The 21,434-nt window shown below is 37.8% G+C and overlaps 1 protein-coding gene across 1 annotated transcript in view; it reads left to right on the top strand.

The window, feature by feature from the left end:
- The window catches only part of SCUBE1 (signal peptide, CUB domain and EGF like domain containing 1), a 266,991-nt gene that overhangs the window by 80,051 nt on the left and 165,506 nt on the right, over nt 1-21,434 (top strand). The window contains exon 4 of the mRNA XM_088055086.1: nt 18,584-18,712. Coding sequence (XP_087911212.1) covers nt 18,584-18,712 — 129 coding nt within the window. The remainder of the gene's footprint in view (nt 1-18,583; nt 18,713-21,434) is intronic.

The raw sequence follows: 21,434 nt of genomic DNA on the forward strand, positions 1-21,434 counted from the left end.
AACTGCATTATAAAAAAAAATCTGTTGACTGCATCACATGTGGGCTTATGGAGCAAAACCCAAAAGCTTCAGCTTTGATTCTAAATAGGAAATACACAGAAATCTATTCAGGATAGCAACAGCAATAGCATTAATTTTCTAGAATAGCTTAATGACACATCTTACCTTGAGTTAATACAGAAGTTTCCAATGCACATTTCTGAGTTCTTTCAGTGGAGTTTGCTGCACAAAACCAAGAAAGAGTTACTAGAAAATAGTTTCTAGAATACATTCCTGTACTGCTTATGCTGAAATGCTCTTGGTGATGTCCATTAATGTTGATGTTATGATTAGGTACTAGTCATAATTTTGAGCTATTTTTAAGACAAGTATTCTAGTGGTCTGTATGGAAGGCAACAGACAGTTGTTGAAGCCTGCTCCACAACATTAGTCTTCATCCTGGGTAGGATCACATGATACAATTGCCTGAGTTAGCCAGAGTCTAGACTCAAGGGATGGGAAGACACCTTCTGGAAGGACCGGCATGTTTTCCTTAATGCTGCCATTCACTGAGGAAAACCCCAGTGTTGTTGTTCTGAGAGCACCTGAGTGGTTATGTTTGCACACAGCATTTTCTGTGAGTCTCCTGTTTGATGGAAAGGACAGCCTTTAAAACTTTAAACTAATCTTTAAAACTGTGATTTATTTATGAGGGAGTTCTGAAGAGTCCAAAAGGCAGGTGAAAGGATTGAGTGTGAGTGTTGCCAGGGGGTCCTGCTGAAGATGGGCTCCGGCACAGCCAGGCAGAAGGATGTGGGGGAGGCTCTTGTGCCCTCAGCAATACAGCCTTGATTTGCTCACCCAATTTGGCTTGAACTTGCTAGAATAACTTGATCTTAAGGATAGGACCAAGCATGAAGAATCTCAGTCTTTGAAGAAGCTGTGCAAATGGGAAAAATAGGAAATGGAAGGTGAGATGGGAATGCTTTAAAAGTCCATTTATGTACAAATTGTAGTTTATTTCTACCTTTATCTGTTAAGTACACACACAACATCTATGCTTAAGATCATGCCAAGTATGAGTACAAATATCAAAAGTCAGAAATACGCCACTAGGAATTTTCTTATTATTGATATTTATAGAATCAGGGAAAAAAACATAATGGGAACAAACTTTATACTATAATGAACTGCAGAATTTGTATTTTGTATTTTGTTTTTTTAACTATTAACAACATATTGTTCCACTGAAAACTTAGTTTACCAAGAGTTTCTTCTTCAATATATTTTATGATCAACAAGGAAGTAAAAAACTTAAGGGAAATAAATAAATGTTAATATATGTCATCTGGTCTGAATTAGTCAATGACATAGTCTTTTCTATTATAGCATTTGAAGCAGGAGGGAGTGCTTTAAATGCTTCAACCTATTTAACCTTAATTGCTTGGTTTTAATAGACATTTGCTAACTAAAGGAACCAAATTATAGCTTGAATTAGGCCTTACTAATCTTAATTAAAAGCTCTGCTTTATAATCGGAAACAGCCTATGTTTAAAACAGTAAGCCTTTCTTAAATGGCTTACTTTAAAATACCAAGACACTTTTGCTAATAATTGTTCAGACTGAACACAGGTAACCATTATTTTCCTTATATTGCAATTAATTAAAAATATCTCCTCCATGTGGCTTTCTGCAGTCTGCTGGCTGTAAAATTGGTTGACTGGTGGGGGTGGGATTACTTTACTTTTCCTGTGGTAATTTGAAAACATGTTTCTGTCTTTGTTTTAAAAGTTTTCTGGGGTCACAAGTTACAAGACTACCATGTGAATCAGTACAAAGAAAGTTGCTTCCTGCATTTGTCTGTCCTCAGGCAAACACTTGTCAGTCACAACCATTAATAATACACCCCATAATTAATTTAGTTCAACACTGAAATTATGCTTAGGCACTTGATTATGGTGTCTGCACTCCTTCAGAGACCTAAATTTCAGAATAAACCAAATTTGTTATATTGGAAGGGAGGCAGGCCTTGGCTCTCTCTGTTGATCATTTGGTGTATTAACAGAGCTTCTGTGCTTTTCAGGGCTATCTGAAGAGGATGGAGGGTGGATTTCATCTTTCCAAAGGTGGATCTCAGTACTACAGATCAGCCCATTTGAACCATTTGCTTTGCTTAACCTTTATGGTTGAGGGAGAGGAATTCCCTTCATGCAGTTTGCATTGCATTGTTGGAGACAAAAATAGGGCAGAAGAACCATGTCCTCAAAATAAGAGTCTTCTTTCTGGCACAGGTGTGGGCATCTACAAAGCTGGATGAGGTCTATCAGGGCAAAGAGCCTGCAGCTGTGAGATTCAAATTCCATTGTAATTAATGAAGAATATTCTGAACTTGTGCTTCAAATTTAATCAGGACATGGTATTTTTAAGCTGCCATATTATCATTGGATCGTGATGAAATTCATCCTCCCATGCCGCAGCAGTGTCGATGGCAAGGAGTGCTACGACTACCCTGAAGAAGCCGTCCTGAAAAGGACTGCCCAGGGGCACAGGCACTTCCTCTGCCTGGCGAGTCATTTCAGCTCAGCGGCAGCGTGCAGGCGACGTGGAGAGAGAGACTAGAGAGCTGTATGGCATTCCAATGAGAAATAACCTTTATTATAGCAGGGCCCTCAGTGAAGGGAGCCAGTGACAGCAGCTCTCCCAACTGGGGGAAAAAAACCAGGGTATTTATAGGGAAGGAGAGGGGAGGGGGAAACTTGGATACATGTATCAAGGTGGATTGATAGGGAGGGAAACCAATGGGGTGTAACAAATTAACATGTTCAACTCAAAGGCCTCTGGGAGTGACACTTTTTCTCTTCATGACATAAGAGTGTCTCGCCTAGGGAGAAGCTCTCCAGGGGAGAGCGAGGCTTTTGAGGTTGGCTGGTTCTTTGGCTTCCACACTCCCAGACTCAGTTTTGTGTTTTTAATTCTTTAATTTAAATGTTTTTCTTAGTGCATTCTACTCAGGAAGCTCTGCTAGATTGTGTGGTCATACGTTTATTTAACTTGCAATGCTTTTAATTCAGTGGCTGAATCACATACTTGCACAAACTAAACACAAATTAACACTTTATATGCTAAGTCTACTAGACCTCTATATGCACTTGGGAGAAAATTCCATAAAAAGTCACTTGTGCCAGTTATGGAGATGGACAGACCTTCCTGAATGTCAGTTTTGTTTGCTTAGCTATCAGATCATTGGAAATCCACTAAAGCATTTTTTATAATTTCTGCTTGTTTTCCAGTTAGTTTCATGTTCTGTGATGATTGAATATACAAAGATTCTTAAATTATACCCAGTACAGGAAAGAAAAATTAGGACTCTTCACAGTGGATGCAAAGAATCTGGTCCCTGCCTATGTGTATTTATATTTTAATATCAAATGTGTGCAAGCTGGCCAGACCAAGTTTGACTGAAGATCGGTCTAGCCTGATGTGCATTCTCTGACAGTGGTCGACAGTGGATGTTTACAAGTAGATTATACAAAAAACATGAAATGGAAGAATGCAGCTTGAGACTTAAAGACATCCTGAGCCAGAAGTTTCATTCAATGCACTGTTTTTAATGATATCTTCAGAATAGGAATAGAAAATAAGCATGTTTGCTTCTGCAAGTGTTCTGCAAAACTCACAGTGGTAGACGAGTGATTGGCCATGCTCAGAATACTGGGAAAGAATTGTGCAGGAGCAGGTAATTGTGTACATCTGTCTCTTTGCAGCCTCATCTAATGTGGTTTAACAGGAACCTCATGTGTTTCCCTACATGGGCAAACCCTACAAACCTGAGTTTTTGGCTTGGTAGCTAACAGCATCTTCAGAATGATGGGCCTTCACACTTTTCTGAAAATGAGACTTCATTAAGGAGAGTCTCAAGTCAGTGGTGAAAAAATAGTAAATACTTTGAAAAGCTTCACCTGGATGTTCTACTGAACTTCAGATGGCTACACTGTTAAATCAGGTGCTGTGCATGAGCACACATAACCCTATTATTACATTTTTGAGCCTTTTACTGAGGCTGAAGTCCTGTATTATTTATGGGTGAGTTAACTAGTCAGGCCTTGATGCCCTGTTTTCAGTGGATAACCCAGGATATTATAATGTATTCTCTCCTGGACTTCTGTTTATGTATCTTAGAAATACTGTGACTATACACCAGAGACTATGCTAAAATAGGGATTCTCTAGAAAGATGAGGAAAAGGAAGAAGCATATGGAATTCATGAAGAGCATTTCAAGAAGTGACATCTCACATCTCTAGTTTTATGTTGGATGTACTGTCCAATTAAACAAACAAACAACCCCCCCCCCAAAAAAAATAAAACAAAAAAAAAAAAGAAAGCTAACCCAAACGGTTTATTGGGTTGTTACCCAAGTCTTTAGGCAAGATATTACTGTGTTTTGTCTCTCTCTGCATAATAAAATAACATGAAAATCATCTCATTAGAAATCATCTACAGAGTATTGGAGATAGGTCTACAGGACTAAACAATTACTTATATAACCTTAGCCACTTTTATCCCTCTGCTGTTGGAGAGGAGGTCAGTAGAGCTGTACAGCTTGGCTTTCTGTGGTGTATTCTGTCAAAAGCAGATTATTATTTGAATACTGCACAGAAGTTGTAGGCATTCTCTGGTTCTCTCTACCTAACATTCTCCCCAACATAATGAACAAATATAATTGCTTATAATTCCCAAAGGAAGATTTCCAGGCTATGAATATGAGCACTCTTCAATTTACAGCAAATGCCCATATTATTATTCCTGTATCTGCAGTTTCATCCTTTTTTCATTTAATAGTGTTAATGGAAGATGGGTGTGCTTTCTAGTACAGGATATTTGAACACGGGAGCCAAATTGTCTGATTTCAGGATGAAGCTGAAATTGCATGTTTTCCCTATCTCCCTTTTTAATCCAAAAATCAGATGTGAGCACAGATTATAAATGAAAATATTTTGATGTCACGAGTCAACAGTGGTATTTTTCAGATTTTAATGTTTAATTTCATCCTTTTCATTTTTTGTGGACTTTCCTCACTACAAAACTGGTGTTTGTACAGCTTGGCTTTGCCTCATCTAACCCTCACTTACCTCTTATCCAGCAAAGATGAGTGTGTAACTTCATTAAGTCCTGTTCCTGGTATTGCTTACTCTCTAGTTGCCAAAGAGTCCAGGAAATGTTTTGAGAGTCTGGAAAGGGTAATGTTGATGGAAAAGCCAGTGGGTTGCCTGCTACTATTCACTATCTGTACATTTATGTCCCTGTTGGACAATGGCTGCACGTGCACAGGCCAAAAACCAAAGGCTGCTTACTACTGTTTATTAGATTTTCTCTTTTATTTGCCTCTGATGATAAATAGGGCTCTGGTTCACAAGACTAATTTCTGCATGGCCTTTTCAAAGACTGAGGAGAGCCTACATGATAACTGATGACCTCTTTTTGTTGATAAAATTTTAGGACTGTCAGCATGTATCAGTAGGATTGGGTTTTCTGTTTCAGGAATAAAAAAATTACATCAATTTGGTATTTTTTTGAAAATAAAACCCTTTTGCATTCATTGACTACAACATCTAGGGCTTCTTGTTGATACTGGCCAGGTCTATGCTTTCAAAAAAAAAAAAAAAGGAAAACATTCAGTCTGTACATCCAAGCAAAACTCTGTGACAGGTACTTTACACACTGTGGAGACAGAATTGTTGTTAAGAAGCTGAGAGAGGCTGTGCCAGAATTCTGAGTTGTGCAGCAAAATTGCCAACTGTTTTGGCATCTTGGAAATAGCTCTACATTTCATGATTGTACAGTCCTGATGGAGACAGCTTTTAGAGCTGTGAACTGTTTCAGATAATGCTTATGTGTGCTCACATTTAGGGTATCATCATTGTTATCACTGGTTTAGTAAGGTTGAACTTAAAGAAAGTGAGATGCTGAAACCCAAGTCTGTAACAAGCTTATATTTTCATTACAGGAACAAAATATGACTTGATCATCCTAAACTCTTGCATAGTAGTAACATTTGTAGCCTAGTAATTTTTGTACCTTCTAGATGGTGCACAGAGCTGAAGGGTGGTAGACAAATATGAGTTTAAGCTTTTTTTGCAAGACTATCTCAGATTAAAAAAAGGTGTTGTAAATATTTGATGATTTCTATCCAGTTTAGTTTTCTGAGATCTTTTTGAAGTGAACAGATCAACCTCATAAATGAGCTATGTAAATGGATTCATATAGGGTCATCTCAACTAATTTTACTGTTTGTTTCCTAAAAATACCTACAGCTCTGCAAGCATGAGCAAAATTAACACCACTCTCTTGAAAACATAAACTAAATACAAATAATGTATCTGTATCTAGGCTGGAGCAATGAAGTATTTTCTAAGAAAAGTTTTCTTAATACCATAGAAAAGAAAAGGAAAGTAAGAAATCCTCAGTACTATCTTCTGGATAAAAAGAAATGTAATGTGGAATTACTAATATTGCAAATCAGGCAACATATTGGTATTAATAGATTACTCTTGTCAGAGGTATCTGGAGTCTTAATTACCATGAGTGTGAGGGAATTCTCTTTCATTGAGTTTTAATGAATGAGTAATACTCTCATTTTTCAGTGCATTCCATGTGTGTTACAACTGTTCTAGCATCATGTACACCCTCCTAGACTGGATAAAAGCTTCTGTTGGTAGAAAAACAATTTAGAGCAAAACCAATTTTAATTATTCTAAACCAAAGAAGGATCTGTGTTTTAATGAGCCAAGTTACCCCCAGTCAGCTGCAGTTTAATGGGTAAGGACTTACAGCCTTCATCCCTGTGAAGGACTAAGAATGGCATTCCTTGTAGGCTGCTCTTTGCTGTTGTCTGCAAACCAAAATGCTGAGAGGCCTTCAGTTCATCAAGGATGTTGTTGGGGAATGGTACTAATTTGTCTGTATTCAGGGAACAGATGGCAAAATAGGAGGCAGAGTTGGTTTCTGGGGCTTCATAAGAATTGGGTCTGTCAGGGCATAAAAGTTCATGGTTTCCCTGTTGATCATGTTTAGAAGTAGCCACACAACTTCAGTAAATGTTGAAATGAAAGGCAGCCCTGAACAGGTGATTCCCTCATTGCAGGGCCCAACAGTAGTGTAATGCAAAGCTGCTCTGCTCACTGCTTGTGTGGGACTCTCCTGCCAGCTTTTTTAGGCTAGCAGAATTAATATCTAGTATGTGTCTCATACAGAGTAGGAAGTTTGACCAAGTGATAAAGGATGACAGGAAGCCCTGTATTTTATAAATCTTGCATGATATAAATTACATGATATTCCCCAAGTGGTTAACCAGCACAGCAGAGTAGTTTTCAGCCAGGAGTCTGCAATTACCCAAGGACTACCGCTAAAATACAGGTGGTAAAATATAGTTTGAAAAGGTAAGCCTGCTGTCAGAAGATGTAAATTTGCTATACAAGTGTTTCCACTTCTGCTGGAAGACATACTAGTTCCTCATATCCAGGAAGGCTGAAAACCACTTCTCTGTAGCCTCTCATACTGTTTTGTGGTCTTAGCTTTTTCAGCCTGAAACTGAAGAAATGTCAGTCTGCCAGGGACTAAGGAAGCGTGTGCTCTATGATATTAAGAAATCTTCCATTTGGCAGTGTGTCTGCCACTGACTCATTCTGAAATGGGCAAGAAGCAATGTTCTGCTCCTCTGCATGAAGTGCCACATAAAAGAAGTTAATATTTGTTCACTGATAAGTAATAAAGAAATTTACTTCAGAATAGAAGGCTGGTATTTTTTGCCTTTGTCAGTGGACAGACATTTAGAAATGAAATGCAAAGTAAGGTTGGAGATAAACAATCTGAGAATGAGATGCCTACAGAGTCTGGAAAAAAAGTCAGTGTATTATATCTGTATCAATGAGCTAATTTCACTACTTGAAACATTCTTCTCAAAATTTATAGGTGCATATTCAAATCGAAAGATCTAGGACAACCTTCTGCCATGACTTACTGAAACAATTATCATTAGGATGCATGCACACCAGCAGTGTCAATAAAGACACAGAAGTACTCTCCCATTATATCACCAAGAACTTTGAAGATTTGATGTAGAATCAAACATTTCCCATTATATTAAGAGGCAACTGGAAATGGCTGTGATTTAGAAGTGGTGGGAAAAATGCTGTCAAATGTCATGTTTCACATTCATAACAGCTTGTGAACAGGAAGCCTCTCTGCTTGAGCTTGTTGGGCATGGCAGCTACTAAATAAAGACAGACTCTAAAACTGTTACGTGCTCTGCAGGTATCCATCTTTATTTGGGTATCTCACTTGAGCTTCAAAGAACTTGCAGCCAATCTGTTTAAATATTAATTAAGACAAATGTCAAGCTCTTCCAAACTCTAATCAAGAGTTCAAGATGCTGAATGCAGGATTACAATAATTTTGGGTTTATCTAGAAAAAAAAATAAATCTATGTACTGCAAATGAAACTGGAATGGTCCCAAATAAGTTTTCATTGTGCTAGTCGAGATGGCAAATGTCACACAGGGGTAATACTCGGATACATTAATAGAATATATAATGTCCCCTAGGGAAAGAACTCTGCTTAATTATTTCTTTCCCTATAAAGGATTCTAGCTCTCCAAAGGTTTCAGGCATCAAAAAGGTACTGTAGATAAAAAGCTCTGTAAAACTCTAATGTTAATGCAGTAGGAAGACTTGACAATTAAGCAGTCAGAAACTCTATAAGGTCCTAAGTGAAGAGTGTTCCATATGACTTCTTGATCTCCTCCCTGTTCCTGCTGCTGGAGTGTTATGTATGACAGCGCATAGGATATTTAGGTGTCTGGCAAGTGACATCAAATGCGTGCAGAATCTCAGCTTTCAGTTTGTATGTTACCTTTTTTATTTCAATATTTTTGCATATTTCTTACTTCACTGTACTTCAGTGATAACTTTCCAGTGGCAAGGTACATGTGGACTGAAGCTGGAATACCTGTCTTGAACATCAGGCATCCTCAAAGGAGGAATCAAAGGGGTAGGTTCTTGTGTCTGTTGTCACTTTGATTGGCATATCAATGTCCAGCTACTAAAAATCTTCTTTCTACTCTTCAAACTAAGTTTAAATAAGGAGGGAAAAGCACAGGAAAGAGAACAGTGACAGGAAATGGAGGAAGGGAAGGTGAATTTAAGAAAAATGTAAGGAATGGAGTCTCTGGACACCATTATTTCTTATTGATGAATGAAGAATGGGATGGTTTTTCACCAAAAATGTGAGATATAACAATTCAGCTACTGCAGAAATTTTGGATTTTAATCATCTGTTGCCTTGTTTCATTTACCAATGTGTGAGCTGTGTCAGCTGAAGTCAGCCTACAGTACTGGGCACTTGTTACTGTCTAGTCACTTGTGTCTTTAAATGTGACTTATTCTCTTTATATGATGCACAATATTTGAAGATAATTAACTAAATGTGCATCATCTCTTTATATGATGCACAATATTTGAAGATAATTAACTAAAACTTGGAAAGGAGCAACACACCTAAACACACCTTCATTTGCTAGAGCTGATAGACTCAGTTCAATTACTTCATCAGCTCCTTAGAGAAAGACTTGTGTGTCTGAAAGCTGTTTTTCCTCAGGCTGTGAGGGTGACTCCTGTAAGGCCATCCGTATTCTGTGCGACTTGAAAATTTGATCCATGCTTGCTGTACAAAGTATAATAATAGGAAAAAAATTACAGACACAGGGCAAAATAGGGATCATTAATGGTTATCTCTGTGCTTTCTTTAAAAGGATAAGTTAATAATTGTGGTTAGGGAAAAAATTATGAAGCAATATTTAAATAATACTAAATTTAAAATTACAGAAAATAAAGAAGTCATATCTACAGGCAGTGATAAATGTGATGATGTCTCATCTGTCTTTCAGACGTATCCTAAATGCTTTTAAGCAAGATAGTTCTAAATATGAAACTGTTCACACTTTAAAAATGTTTGTGTTCTTTAACCAGCTGGGCATACCTTTACAGTTTGGTTTGTATTCCATTTCCCCCCACTTCTTTCAGACAATACTTTAGCACAATATAAAGCATGATGAACTTTGTGTTCAGCCATCACAGAAGGAGAGGAAACAAAACTGTTGCAGAGAACTTGTTCTTTTCTGGAAACTGGATGAAATGGCTTCCAGAAAAACAGCACAACAGTACCACAGACTGTATCCAAATCATGTCCACTAAGCTGGCATGGCCTTTTCATTTTATTGATGGTTTACTACTGGGAAATAAGGGCTTGTGACATTTTTGAAGGAAGTTGTAAAATTGAATTATTCTTTTTCTTTGTGGATGCAATAATGGGAAAAACATGGGAGAGGCAGTACCCATAGTGGAAAGGCTCTTGAGGTATTTACACTGAAAAAACCTCAGGTTAAACAACGTATTGTACCTGTTCTTTTTCCTTCTCCATGGAGAAACATCCGCCTGCTCTTTCTGAATTTACCCTGTTCCCAGCCTACCCACCCTTGACCTTGCCTCTTAGAGAAGTCCTAATTGCTATCAAATTTTACAGTTTTCTTTGGCATAAGCGTCTTGAAAACATCATGGCAGCTTGAAAGCTGTAAAAACTGCACTCTTTGTTCCTCTGATTCATTAGATTGTAACATTTACAAGGTCACAGCATCTAAAGATGTTAACATTTATGAGTCAAAAAAAGAAAGTATTGCAGGAAGGACCAGATGTAACAAATAATTTGTTTTACAGTAAAAGTAATTTAACAAGCTTTTCATGGAAAGATATATTTAAAAATGGACTTATCTCTGAAGGTGAAGGGGTTTTTTTTAGTAGATATATTGAATGAGTCCTGGTATATCAATATGTTCTTCATAAAATTTGGACTTGGAGTAGATGCTGAATTCTGATACCACAAAACACAGATGGAAATGGTATTTCATCAGGTCAGATGGAGTGAAATTTATAATTGATAACGTTTTCCCACCCTTCTTCATACATGGGTCAGATTCTGCGAATTTTAAGAGTAGAGCAGATTTCAAATGTGTGGAAATGTGCTGCTGCTAAACTCTTTGTAAGAATCTAACATGTTTAGTATTGCTGCTTAGGTTGAATGTTTCCCAGAGAGCTGAACTTCTGACAAATTTCACCTACACTTTACCAGAATGGCCTTTAACCTATGTTTGAGCTTTTATCCTGGCCTTTAGATCTGGAACTGGTTCCCTTCTTAAGGAAAGTGCAATTTCATACCGGAAATGAAAATGCCTTAGGTTTGGATTGTTCAGAGTGTGATGTATATCTGCTGAAAGTATATAAAATGTAGACTCTGCCAAAGAACATATATAAATTTTTAAATATATAAATATTCCCATATAATTTTTACTTATTTTCATGGCTTTTGCAGTCTCAAACCCAGTTATGAAAAAGAGTAAGATGCTGATCTGATTATGATCCAGGACTTGAACTTATTTGTAGTTCTTGTCAGTGTGAATGTAACTTCATTTCCCCCTGTTTCCTTTAAAGTAGCAGTCAGTGCTATCTGCTGTTTGTTCTGAACTGGAAATAGGAACAAAAAATTTGAGTACTGATCCTGTTTCACATATCTCTCTACTGTGAATCCCAGAAAATATGTCTTCCTGGCTTCATTAAGCCAGTATATAAAAAGCCTTGTGACTTTTGTAGGGTTGGGATTTCATCTCAGGCTATTTTATCTTTGGATTTTACAAGGTTACTTTCTTTCACGAGCATCTGAGATCAAGCTTGCGTGAAGCTATGCAATGAGGAAGATATTTCTGCGCTGTAAATCTGTTCTTAGTGCGTAGGATTTAGAATCTAGGGGTGAGACTTTTTTCCTGTATTTTTCTGTGGATATGAGGATAGCACAGTAGCGATAGGAGAAAGAGTGACCAAAACTCAATAAAGAATCAATAACATTCTTTGCAAACTCTTAGTAGAGAAGCCATGAAAGTGAAAAATATTACCACATGGAAATATGGGCTCCAGTGTCTTGCAGTGTTCTTTGCTGTATATTAGTTGTGGATAAGCAAGCAAGATGCTGCTGTTGCAGAACTATAGGATGGCATTTTTTTAGCAGAAGACAACTGATAAAAGAGAATTTTGCATCTGGTATGCTTTTCCCTCTGTAGAGGCTAGCAGCAACCCCTCTTGATGCAAGAAGGTAAAACACAGTTTCTTTCCTGTCACATTTGTAAGGACAATGTTATTGACTGTCTCCATAGTATCTTTTTGCTAGTATTTTGTTTAAAGCAGTTAGATAAAAGGAAGATGAATATATTTTTTTTTCTTTAGATACTGAAGAAATACATGGCTTCATCCATCAAGATGTACTTACAAAGATTTTAATATTTCTTTTTCTAGCTATTTAATGGATTCAGCTTCTTTATGAGATGTTCCACATCTGCATGTTATACCTGCACAATCACTTTTGTTTGTGGTTCTCTAAATTAGAAGTTGATGTGGGCAGACAGCTTTCTTTGGCTATTTCTTTTAAAATGTCCAAGCACATAAATTACTCCTTTCAAAGTCAATTGAATTTTTTTTTCACTAAATTAGCTCCAGATCTTGCTCTTACATTGCTAGTCAAGAAATACTTTAAAATGGACATGGATTTTATTCAATCCCATGCCTGTTTTGAGCATCTTCTGTTGCATTGTGAGTGTTGGGATCTGTGGCCTTGACAGATGCCAAGATAAAAATTGTGTCAATGCGCACTTTCCCATTTTCTATAGAAATCTGTGGAATTCAACACTAAACACTGAATTTGGCTTGTTGACTTCCAGGCCTCAGTCATTCTTCCTTTTGCATGTTAATGGCCATAAGGCTTCTTGTGACAGTTTAGCTGTGACGCTCATCCAAAATTTTCAAATCCATGCAAGCATTTGCTTTGATTTCACTAGCTGTGCCCATGATGATCTGTAGCTGTGCTGACAAACTTTGTTGCCTGTGTTGAAACTATTTTTGGACATTTGGGAACTTAATTAATTGCAAGTGATGCAATGAAGCGTAGAGTAGAGTACCCCCAGAGTTTCTGGAGGTAGACTTTTTGCTTTCTTGCCATAAATTCTGTGCCACCTTCTAGGAGAGCTGGTTAGTGCTTGGAAAAGATGATTAGCACACAGTAAATTTCATGACACTGCTGAAAATGTTTAGACAAAATGGGAACCAGCCATTTTGCAACTTCCTCGCTATTTTACAGTTTGATATGTCTTGTGGACATTAGTTATTGCATGCATTCTATTCTCTGCTGAAACAGAAAGCTGACATACTGTGAATATGGGAAGCAGAAGAGTTTGATTCTTGTTTTATTTTGAACATTTCATAGTTGTATGTGCTTCTGGAAGAGCTGCTTCTCTGCAGGGTGGCATTGTGAGGCTTGTAAGAGTTCCATCTTTATGGCAGAACAGACAAATTAAACAAATCCTGAGGGAGGGTCAGTTTCACCTCTAATAATGAAAGAAGAATCAACCCCATTATGTGTAAGGGAAATACAGGTCCCATCAGGCTAAGAAGAATCAGGTCACTTAAAAAAAAAGTCAAATTCTTATCCTGTAACTGAAATACAAGGACTGTAAATTACAGCATGTCCTCATGGTAACACATCCTCAGATTTTCTCAGATACTTGTCTAGGTGTTGAGGGTTAGATGTCTTTTTTTTGTTGTTTTGTTTTGTCCTCCTGGCCTGCCCGGGGAATTTTTACCCATTACGTGCTGGGGCAACCTAACTACCGGTACTTAGGGGTGCTCACAACGGACAAAGAGTGGCCGGGCCCAGGGCGGGGGGAAGGGGGCAGAAAAGGAGGGTGGGGACAGTTTTTGGCTGTTTTTCTTCGGCTTCGGGGAAGGACGTTCGTGTGCTGGGTCGCGGAGCTGCTGCGGTGGGGAGATGGGATTTTTCGCCATCACCCAGTCGGAGTTGCTGCTTCTTCTCCTTCTCCCCTCTTTGTTGGTGGCCTCGCACCCCCTGTCCTGCCGAGACGTGTGGCAGCCACCGCCGCGGAGCTGCTGATCCACCTCAGCCACCGGCCCAGGATCTCAGCTCATCACTGCTGTTCCACCTCAGCCACCGGCCCAGGATCTCAGCTCGTCCCTGCTGTTTCCAGCCGACTGTTCCTCGGAGCCCTGCAGGAGCACCGGGACTGACTGCCCGAGGGGGTCTGTGAAAACAAAACCTCTTCTCCATCCCATCTCAGCCGAGAAGGCTGTCCCGGGGTCCCTGGTTCTGTGTTCTTGTTATTGCTGTAGTTATTGTTTGTTTGTTTGCCTGGTTATACTGGTAAAGAACTGTTATTCCTATCCCCAGATCTCTGCCTGAAAGCCCCCTTGATTTCAAATTTATAATAATTTGGAGGGAGGGGGGTCTACATTCTTTCATCCCAAGGGAGGCTCCTGCTCTCAGTAGCAGACACCTGTCTTCTAGAACCAAGACACTAGCGTTTTAAAAAAAAGTTCTTGGATGCTTGCATTGTGTGATAACTGCAGTCTCAAAGAGTAGGTGTTCTTTAAGTAACACATCTGCTTCTTGAGGAGGGCAGTAGCAAAGCACGACTGTGTTCCCTAGGAATGTGTTCGAAGAGTTATTTCCAGATAGTAACAGAAAGATTCACCTCTGCTTTCCAGAAAGAATTAGGATGGAGTTTCCAAGCCTCTTTTACTTTGGTAAATAGCTGGACCAGTACAGTTACTAGTACATGCAAGTAATCAAGTTTCTTTTACCTCTTTTTTTCCTGATCATTTTTTAATTTAAAACTTTTGAAACAAGCAGTGGATTTTTGAGATTTTCTGAACCAGTTCCAGAAAGAGACGATCAAAATTATTTTGCCAGCATTTGAGGATGTCCTTACATCCATCCCTGGGATTGGGAGTTGCTGTCTCTTTTGAATACACTAAGCTCAAATAGGTTCTTGGCAGGTTGTGGCTAAAAATGTCTCTACACCTTCTTAATCATTCTGGTGCATTTAATTCTTGTCTGAGACTCCCATGATTCCTGCCATTGTAGTACCACATGAAATTAATTCCTCTTGGACTGGAAGCACTGCAGTTCTCTTTTAAGGTGATTTCTTCACTAAACACCCTAAGAGTTCCCCATCTGAGCAGCCGGAATTTAAGGAGTTGAAAACTTTATAAATATTTTGCCAGTGTAGATAAAAGGTCAGGTTTCCCTTTGAGAAACCTTGCAAATTCATCAGCAGATGCAACTACATCCATCACAGTTTCATGATTGGATAAGTACATTTATTTTTTTCCTCTTGGTTTTGGTTTTTGTTTTTGTTATGGTAATTCATTCATGATGAAAGAATATTAAGTGACCAAATGCTAAAAATGTTAAGGATAGTTGAAGCTACAAAATTAACAGGGAAAGCTTAATTTCTCAGAAGTGTTTAGAACTGAAATTTTGATTAACACCCAATTCTATCAATTTTAGGAAAAAAAGAATAATAGGATATGACCTAACCAAAAGGAAATCAACACAGATGGCCCCTGCAAATTTTGAGGTTTACAATAGACAAAAGGAAGAGCAAGCCTTCAGGTTTTATTGAATGTACTCCTATTATTTGTACTCTATATGGAGCATTACTAAGGAAGCTGTATTCTGGTATGTCAGATGTAGCATTCTGTCCATAAATTATAGTTGTTCCACACTGAGTCATTCTTTAAAGAATGTCTTCCTCCAGGTATAAGAGAAGATGGAGTGGTTGTCACATTGTTTGCATTTCTCTTGGCAGTTGGAGCCTCAAAAATGTTCAGTATTTGGACTTTGTAGGCTTTTTGCATGGTTTTGTGAGGTTTTCTTGTTTGTTTGGGGATTTTTGGTTGGATTTTTTTGGGCCGAGAGAGGGGCTGGTTTTTTGGTTTCATTTTTTGTTTTTTGGTGTGTTTTTGCTCCAGGTTTTTTTTGGAAATGTGAATTTACCAGTCTCAGCCCCCTTTTTTTTTGCTAGCCATACTTGAAATAGAAATTCCAATCAGCCTGCCAAGTGAGGTTCTTAAATACTAATGTGCGTTTTGGAAGGAAGAAACACCAAAAATCCCACAACATGGCTCTGAAAAGGAGTTAGAATGTTTGGTTCTGCTTCTGGTTTTGTACAGCTGTTGGGGTACAAAAGGGAGAAATAATTTTCTAATCCTTTTGCAATATTAGTTGTGACTTGAACTTCTGAGAGAACGAGATACAAATAATCTGTTTCTTAGCTGTTTTTGTGGTTTCTTAATCTGTTTCATTACCCTTTCTCTAACCTGAGTATTTTTATGGCATCATCACTTTGTGCTGCTAATCACAGCACAGCTTTTTAGAACTACATATTATATAAGGGGTAGTCATTCAAAAGGCTTCACATTTCTTTCAATTTTTTTTTGTCCTTTTTGACAGCTCTCTCACTGCTTATTTAAACAAATAGTCCTATTTGTTTCATTGTTTGAATAAAAAGGGAATTAAATGCTCAACCTTTGGCAGTCTGATGCTGAGGAACATAAGAGGTGATAACAGCTTATTCTGAATTCCCTCTTCTGAAAAGACTCATTGCTGGATAAAAGTTAAAAACAAACCTTGAAATGAAGATGCCATTTTTTCTGAGTGTCTGGAGGGGAACACCTGACATGCATGACATCAAAATCATGTTAGATGCTTTGTGAGTATTGTATTGGCCTGTTAAAATATGGCATTACTGTAGGTCTCTGTTTTTGTCCCTCTAGCCTGTAGAGAATGACACAAAGTTTCTGGAAATATTCATGAATTGTTATGGAAGCTGCAAATTTCTGCTGAGTGGAAACCAGACTGTAACATTTTGGGAATATTCACCCAGGCAGACGGAGCTATGGCCTAATAAGAGCAGCTTCTCAGAGATTGCGTTGCAGGTTGTTTGGAATGAGCACTTGACTTGCTGGTTCTTGTTTTCAAGAAAAATTGGAGATATTTCTTTTTGCTGTCATACTGGACTTGGAAGGTAGAGCACAACCACAGGCTGTGCTGAGTGGGCACTTGCACAAATCATGGATGGAAATTCTTAGTAAAGAATGAGAACCTTCTGAAAAAGAGCAGTGCTTTAAAGACTAGGAAATTTACCTTTAAGCAGCAGGTTGTATTTTTGTTTGGAAGAGCCTTTCTCCAGCATCCTATTTCTGGTATTTCTGTGGTGCCAAATGCTGAGTTAATGAAATAGCCAGTTGGTTTTGCAGATAAAGCCAAGTCTGTAATTTCCTTTTCAAGAGTCTGAGGAGATTGTAGAAGGGGGACGTTAGAGCTGTTGGTGGCAGGTGGATGGAGACTTGGAAGATTCTGAGTTTAAGGTAGATTTTTGGGAGAGGCCAACATGAGGGGGAAGACTTGCAACACAAAGTGGGAGAAGCCTGTCCCTGCTCTCACAGATTTTGTGAGGAGGGACAAACCCAGCCATCCTCAACACAAGAGCTAGAGGTGCTGGATGCACTGAGTGGCTGAGTCTGAGTTGGCTCTTCAGGGGAGTCTGTTTTTCCCCAAACCACCTTGCCCTCTTCGATTGCATCTGGATATGATACCAGGTACCAAAAGCTTGTCATAAAGTACTTTTAAAAGGGGTGCGAAAAAGGAGAAAATCTGTGTGAACATGAACCTAATTCAAAAATATGTCAATCACTTCTGCAAGGGAAGACACATTTGAAATGTAATGCTGGGGTAGCTCTGATATACTAACAGGTGGTTTTCTAAAATGATAACTTTATCTGTTTATCATGTGCTGCCTAACTTAGGGTGAGTAGCTGTGGGTTTTGGTGTAGCATGCCACAAATTTAGACCTGATACTTATCAAACCATTAGGCTATCTTGAATTATTTATGTATGCTTAGTTGGTTGATGTGCACCACTGAATTATTCACAAGAGTGACTGTGATACTGATGTTCCATGTATAAGCCAAAATACAGTTTGTAAAAAGAGAAAAGCTTGAATTTTCTAGAATGAGTGAAGAAGTGATTTTTTTGTATGAGGAAGGGAAGATATGACAGGATTGTTTGTAATTGAAGCGGAATCCATCTGTCATCTTTTATGATCCTCTTTCACATACAGGCCAGTGTGAAAAAACCCCAAACAACTCTATCATATCTTCTGAGAATAAAATACTGGACTCTTTGTTGTTCTTGTTGTATGTGGATTAATACAGAAAATTATAGTTTATTTGTAATAAAATGTCTCATGCCATGTTCATAGTATGCATCACATAGTTTTTACAAGTCAAAGGTTTCACTCATTCTCTGCTTGTTATTTTGAAGCTAGAAAACGAAAACTACATTTTAAATATAAAGTGTACCAAAATCAAGTGTTCCTTTTTTTTTTAATTTTTGATAACATTGTTTACTGTGATAATACTCTAATTATTTTGTGAAGGAGTGTTCTATACATTGGCTTGCCGCTTTTCAGACAAATATTACCTTGATATATTCAGTCCCAGAACATGTGTTGGTTGAAGTAGGCAATATGAGCCTAAAAGAAAGATTAGGGACATGCAAATATCAAAAAACATGCTCAGTTGGAGACATCATTTTGTATTGTCAGAATTCTCTTTTTACAAAAGCTTCTTTTTCCTCCTCATGTGTTTTAGATATCGATGAATGTGAAAATGACTTCTACAATGGGGGTTGTGTCCACGAATGTATCAACATTCCAGGCAACTACAGGTGTACGTGCTATGATGGATTCATGTTAGCCCATGATGGCCACAACTGTCTTGGTAAGTAGTGAATGCTGGCAAGAAACTTTCATTTCATGGCTGTGGCAAGAAGGCCTGATCTGTTTCCTGCATTTTTTAATCTGCCATGTCTTCTGTAAAGACTTGATCCAGGTCACATGAATACTTTCAAACCTGTGAGTTGGTCCCAGTGTGGTTTAGGTCAAACTCTTACAGCTTTCACTCTTAATCTCAACATGCTCAACTCAGTATACCCATGTTTAATATTGCTGAGGAAAACCATGACCCCCAAAGCCTGTGCTGGATGCTTGGGCTGCTTCTTTAAAAAATGTAATCTGTTAAATATATTAAATATACTGAGATATATTTTGTCTGTTTCTTCTGCCACGCAATTTTTGTAATCCCAGTCATATCTTTACAGCTTGCCCTCCCCTTTTTTCCCTTTTCAGGCAATACAGTTCTAGGATTTGGTGTATGAACATAAATTACAAAATGTTAAAAGTACAAGTAAGCAAGGAAGGAATACTTGGACAATGAAACAGGGCAGAAGAAACGCTAATCACTAATAACTGGAGGGACACTGTCCACTGGCTGTGCAAAACCCAGTGCAGGATTTTCATTGCTTCAGCTGTCTGAGGATTTGGGGATCTGTATTTTTGATTCATTGCCATTGCTCTGGTTTAAATAGGTTGGGTTTGTCCTAGAAGCTACATAAGCATATGTTTTTGTTATGAAATTTCTTCGCACCAGTTACCTGGTGCTTTGTCCAGTTTCCCATAGCTGCTTACTTGCTGGTCATTTTTTGTTAAATTCTGGTACTTAGAGGCTCTTTCATACTATTCCCGATATAAATGCAATGACTGTGTTTTGGTACACTCCTAAGTTAATTTCAAGGTGATGTTTATAAAACAGTGTGTAAAAGGGATGTTTTTTCTGTGTCAGAAGCAACTCCACCTGAGTAAAAGCTGAGGTAATTGAATGAAATTCAAGAAATGAGGCAGTGAACCAAAAATTTTGAAGTCCAGTATCACCAGTCTGCACGAACTGAAGCTATCAAAGAACTAGGATTTGATTGATTAGTGTTTCAGTAGATGTATTTTGTAGTGCATTTATTTTCAAACAGAGTAATATTTGTTCAGATAGATTATATATCCTGACCATTGATGGGGGTTTAACTCAAACTTCCAAATTTCATTTGTTATAGAACAAACTAAAATAGATTTATTTGCCTCAGCCTGAGGTGGTCAAATGATTAATGGTGCAAGAGGTATTTCTTTGTATATTTTTGAAATATATCTTTAAAATATTTCTTATACAAAGAAAACATTAATTTAAAAAATGAATAAAAACTCTATTCTAATATTCATAAATTCTTACTGAAAAAGGACACAAATGTAATCAATAGCTCAAGTATTTGGAATTCAAATAACTGCGCATATGTGTTGTTTAAAACAGCTTGCTAGTTTCAACTTTGTCCAAACAATTCCCATTTTAGTAGGGAAAAAAACCTTTTGAAAAATGAGCAGCAAAAGGGATGGCCAGATCAAGGACGAGCCATTGAGGAGAGCTGTGGGATTTTTGGGACCTGCTGTCTGTGTTATTTTTCTCTGGTCATGAAATGAGGAGGCTAAATCTACAGAGACAGTTACATTTCTAAATATACTTTCATTAATTTCTATTCAGCCACTTGATTTTTTGGTGTTTTTTTTTAAATTAAAAAAAAAAAGGCCAACAACAATACAAGCAGGTGACTACAGTGAGAATAATAGCAAAGAGCTCCCTTTTTCCCAGTGTACAACCTTAGGACAGTAAAAGACGTCAAAATTGTCTTTCTAATTTTACAACCATGGACTAGGGATGTTGTGTCTGCAACTAATGAATGGTCTTTAGCACTTCTTAGGAAAATATCTGTTTTTACTTGCAGGCACTATAAAAGGGAATCAGGGCACATTCCCTCTTCATTCCTTCACTCCTTCTTTGAAATGTGAATGAGTTTATTGAGGGCCAGCATGTCTGGTTGTAAGGTTTTAGACTGAAGATTTTAATTGTGACAGTGACCATGTCAGTCTTGCTGTGGCTGCTTATTGTGTGCTGACTCAGATTTCGGATACCATTGCTGGAAAAGAGAGAAGTTTTTTTTTTGGATGGCATTTTTCTATCATTATTTGCACCCCATCTAGTTGCTGGCATTATCAGTTATACTGACTGTTGTGATAGCCTAGTTGTTCCCATTAGCAGAGTATCAGTTTTTGAAAAGGAGGAAATTCTAATCCCTTCCCTTCTAGACCAGCTGTACTTCCCTTCTCTTATGCTACCAGAAATATGTATATGCAGTAAGAGGCTGCAGTGAGGTTTCAAATCAAAAACAAAACCTATATTTAAAAATTTAAATTAGGATTTCTGTAACATTTTGGAAATTGGCTTGCTTATTCCAAAGATTTTCATTTTCACTGTGATGAAATTAGGCATTGAAAGGAGATTAAGTTTTGGTGAGTCCACTGGTTTCCATCTCTTATTATTTTTGGAGAAACCACTTATTTTTCATGGATTTTATGGAGACAAAGAATGCTACACAAGATTAGTTACAATGTTTTTCACCTTTAAATGAATTCTTGTAATGAAAAATATTTCATCAGAATTTCTACATATCTTGTTTTACAGCAGGATTTCTACATAGAAATAGAGGTATCTGTAAAATCTTAAGCCATGTCTTCTTGACAGGGTTTACAATCCTTTATAAATCTTCACTGAATATCTTTCTAGA

Source organism: Pseudopodoces humilis, chromosome 5 (assembly GCF_049639895.1).
Source record: "Pseudopodoces humilis isolate 2021_Gansu_Grassland_sample_001 chromosome 5, ASM4963989v1, whole genome shotgun sequence".
Classification (NCBI taxonomy): Eukaryota; Metazoa; Chordata; class Aves; order Passeriformes; family Paridae; genus Pseudopodoces; species Pseudopodoces humilis.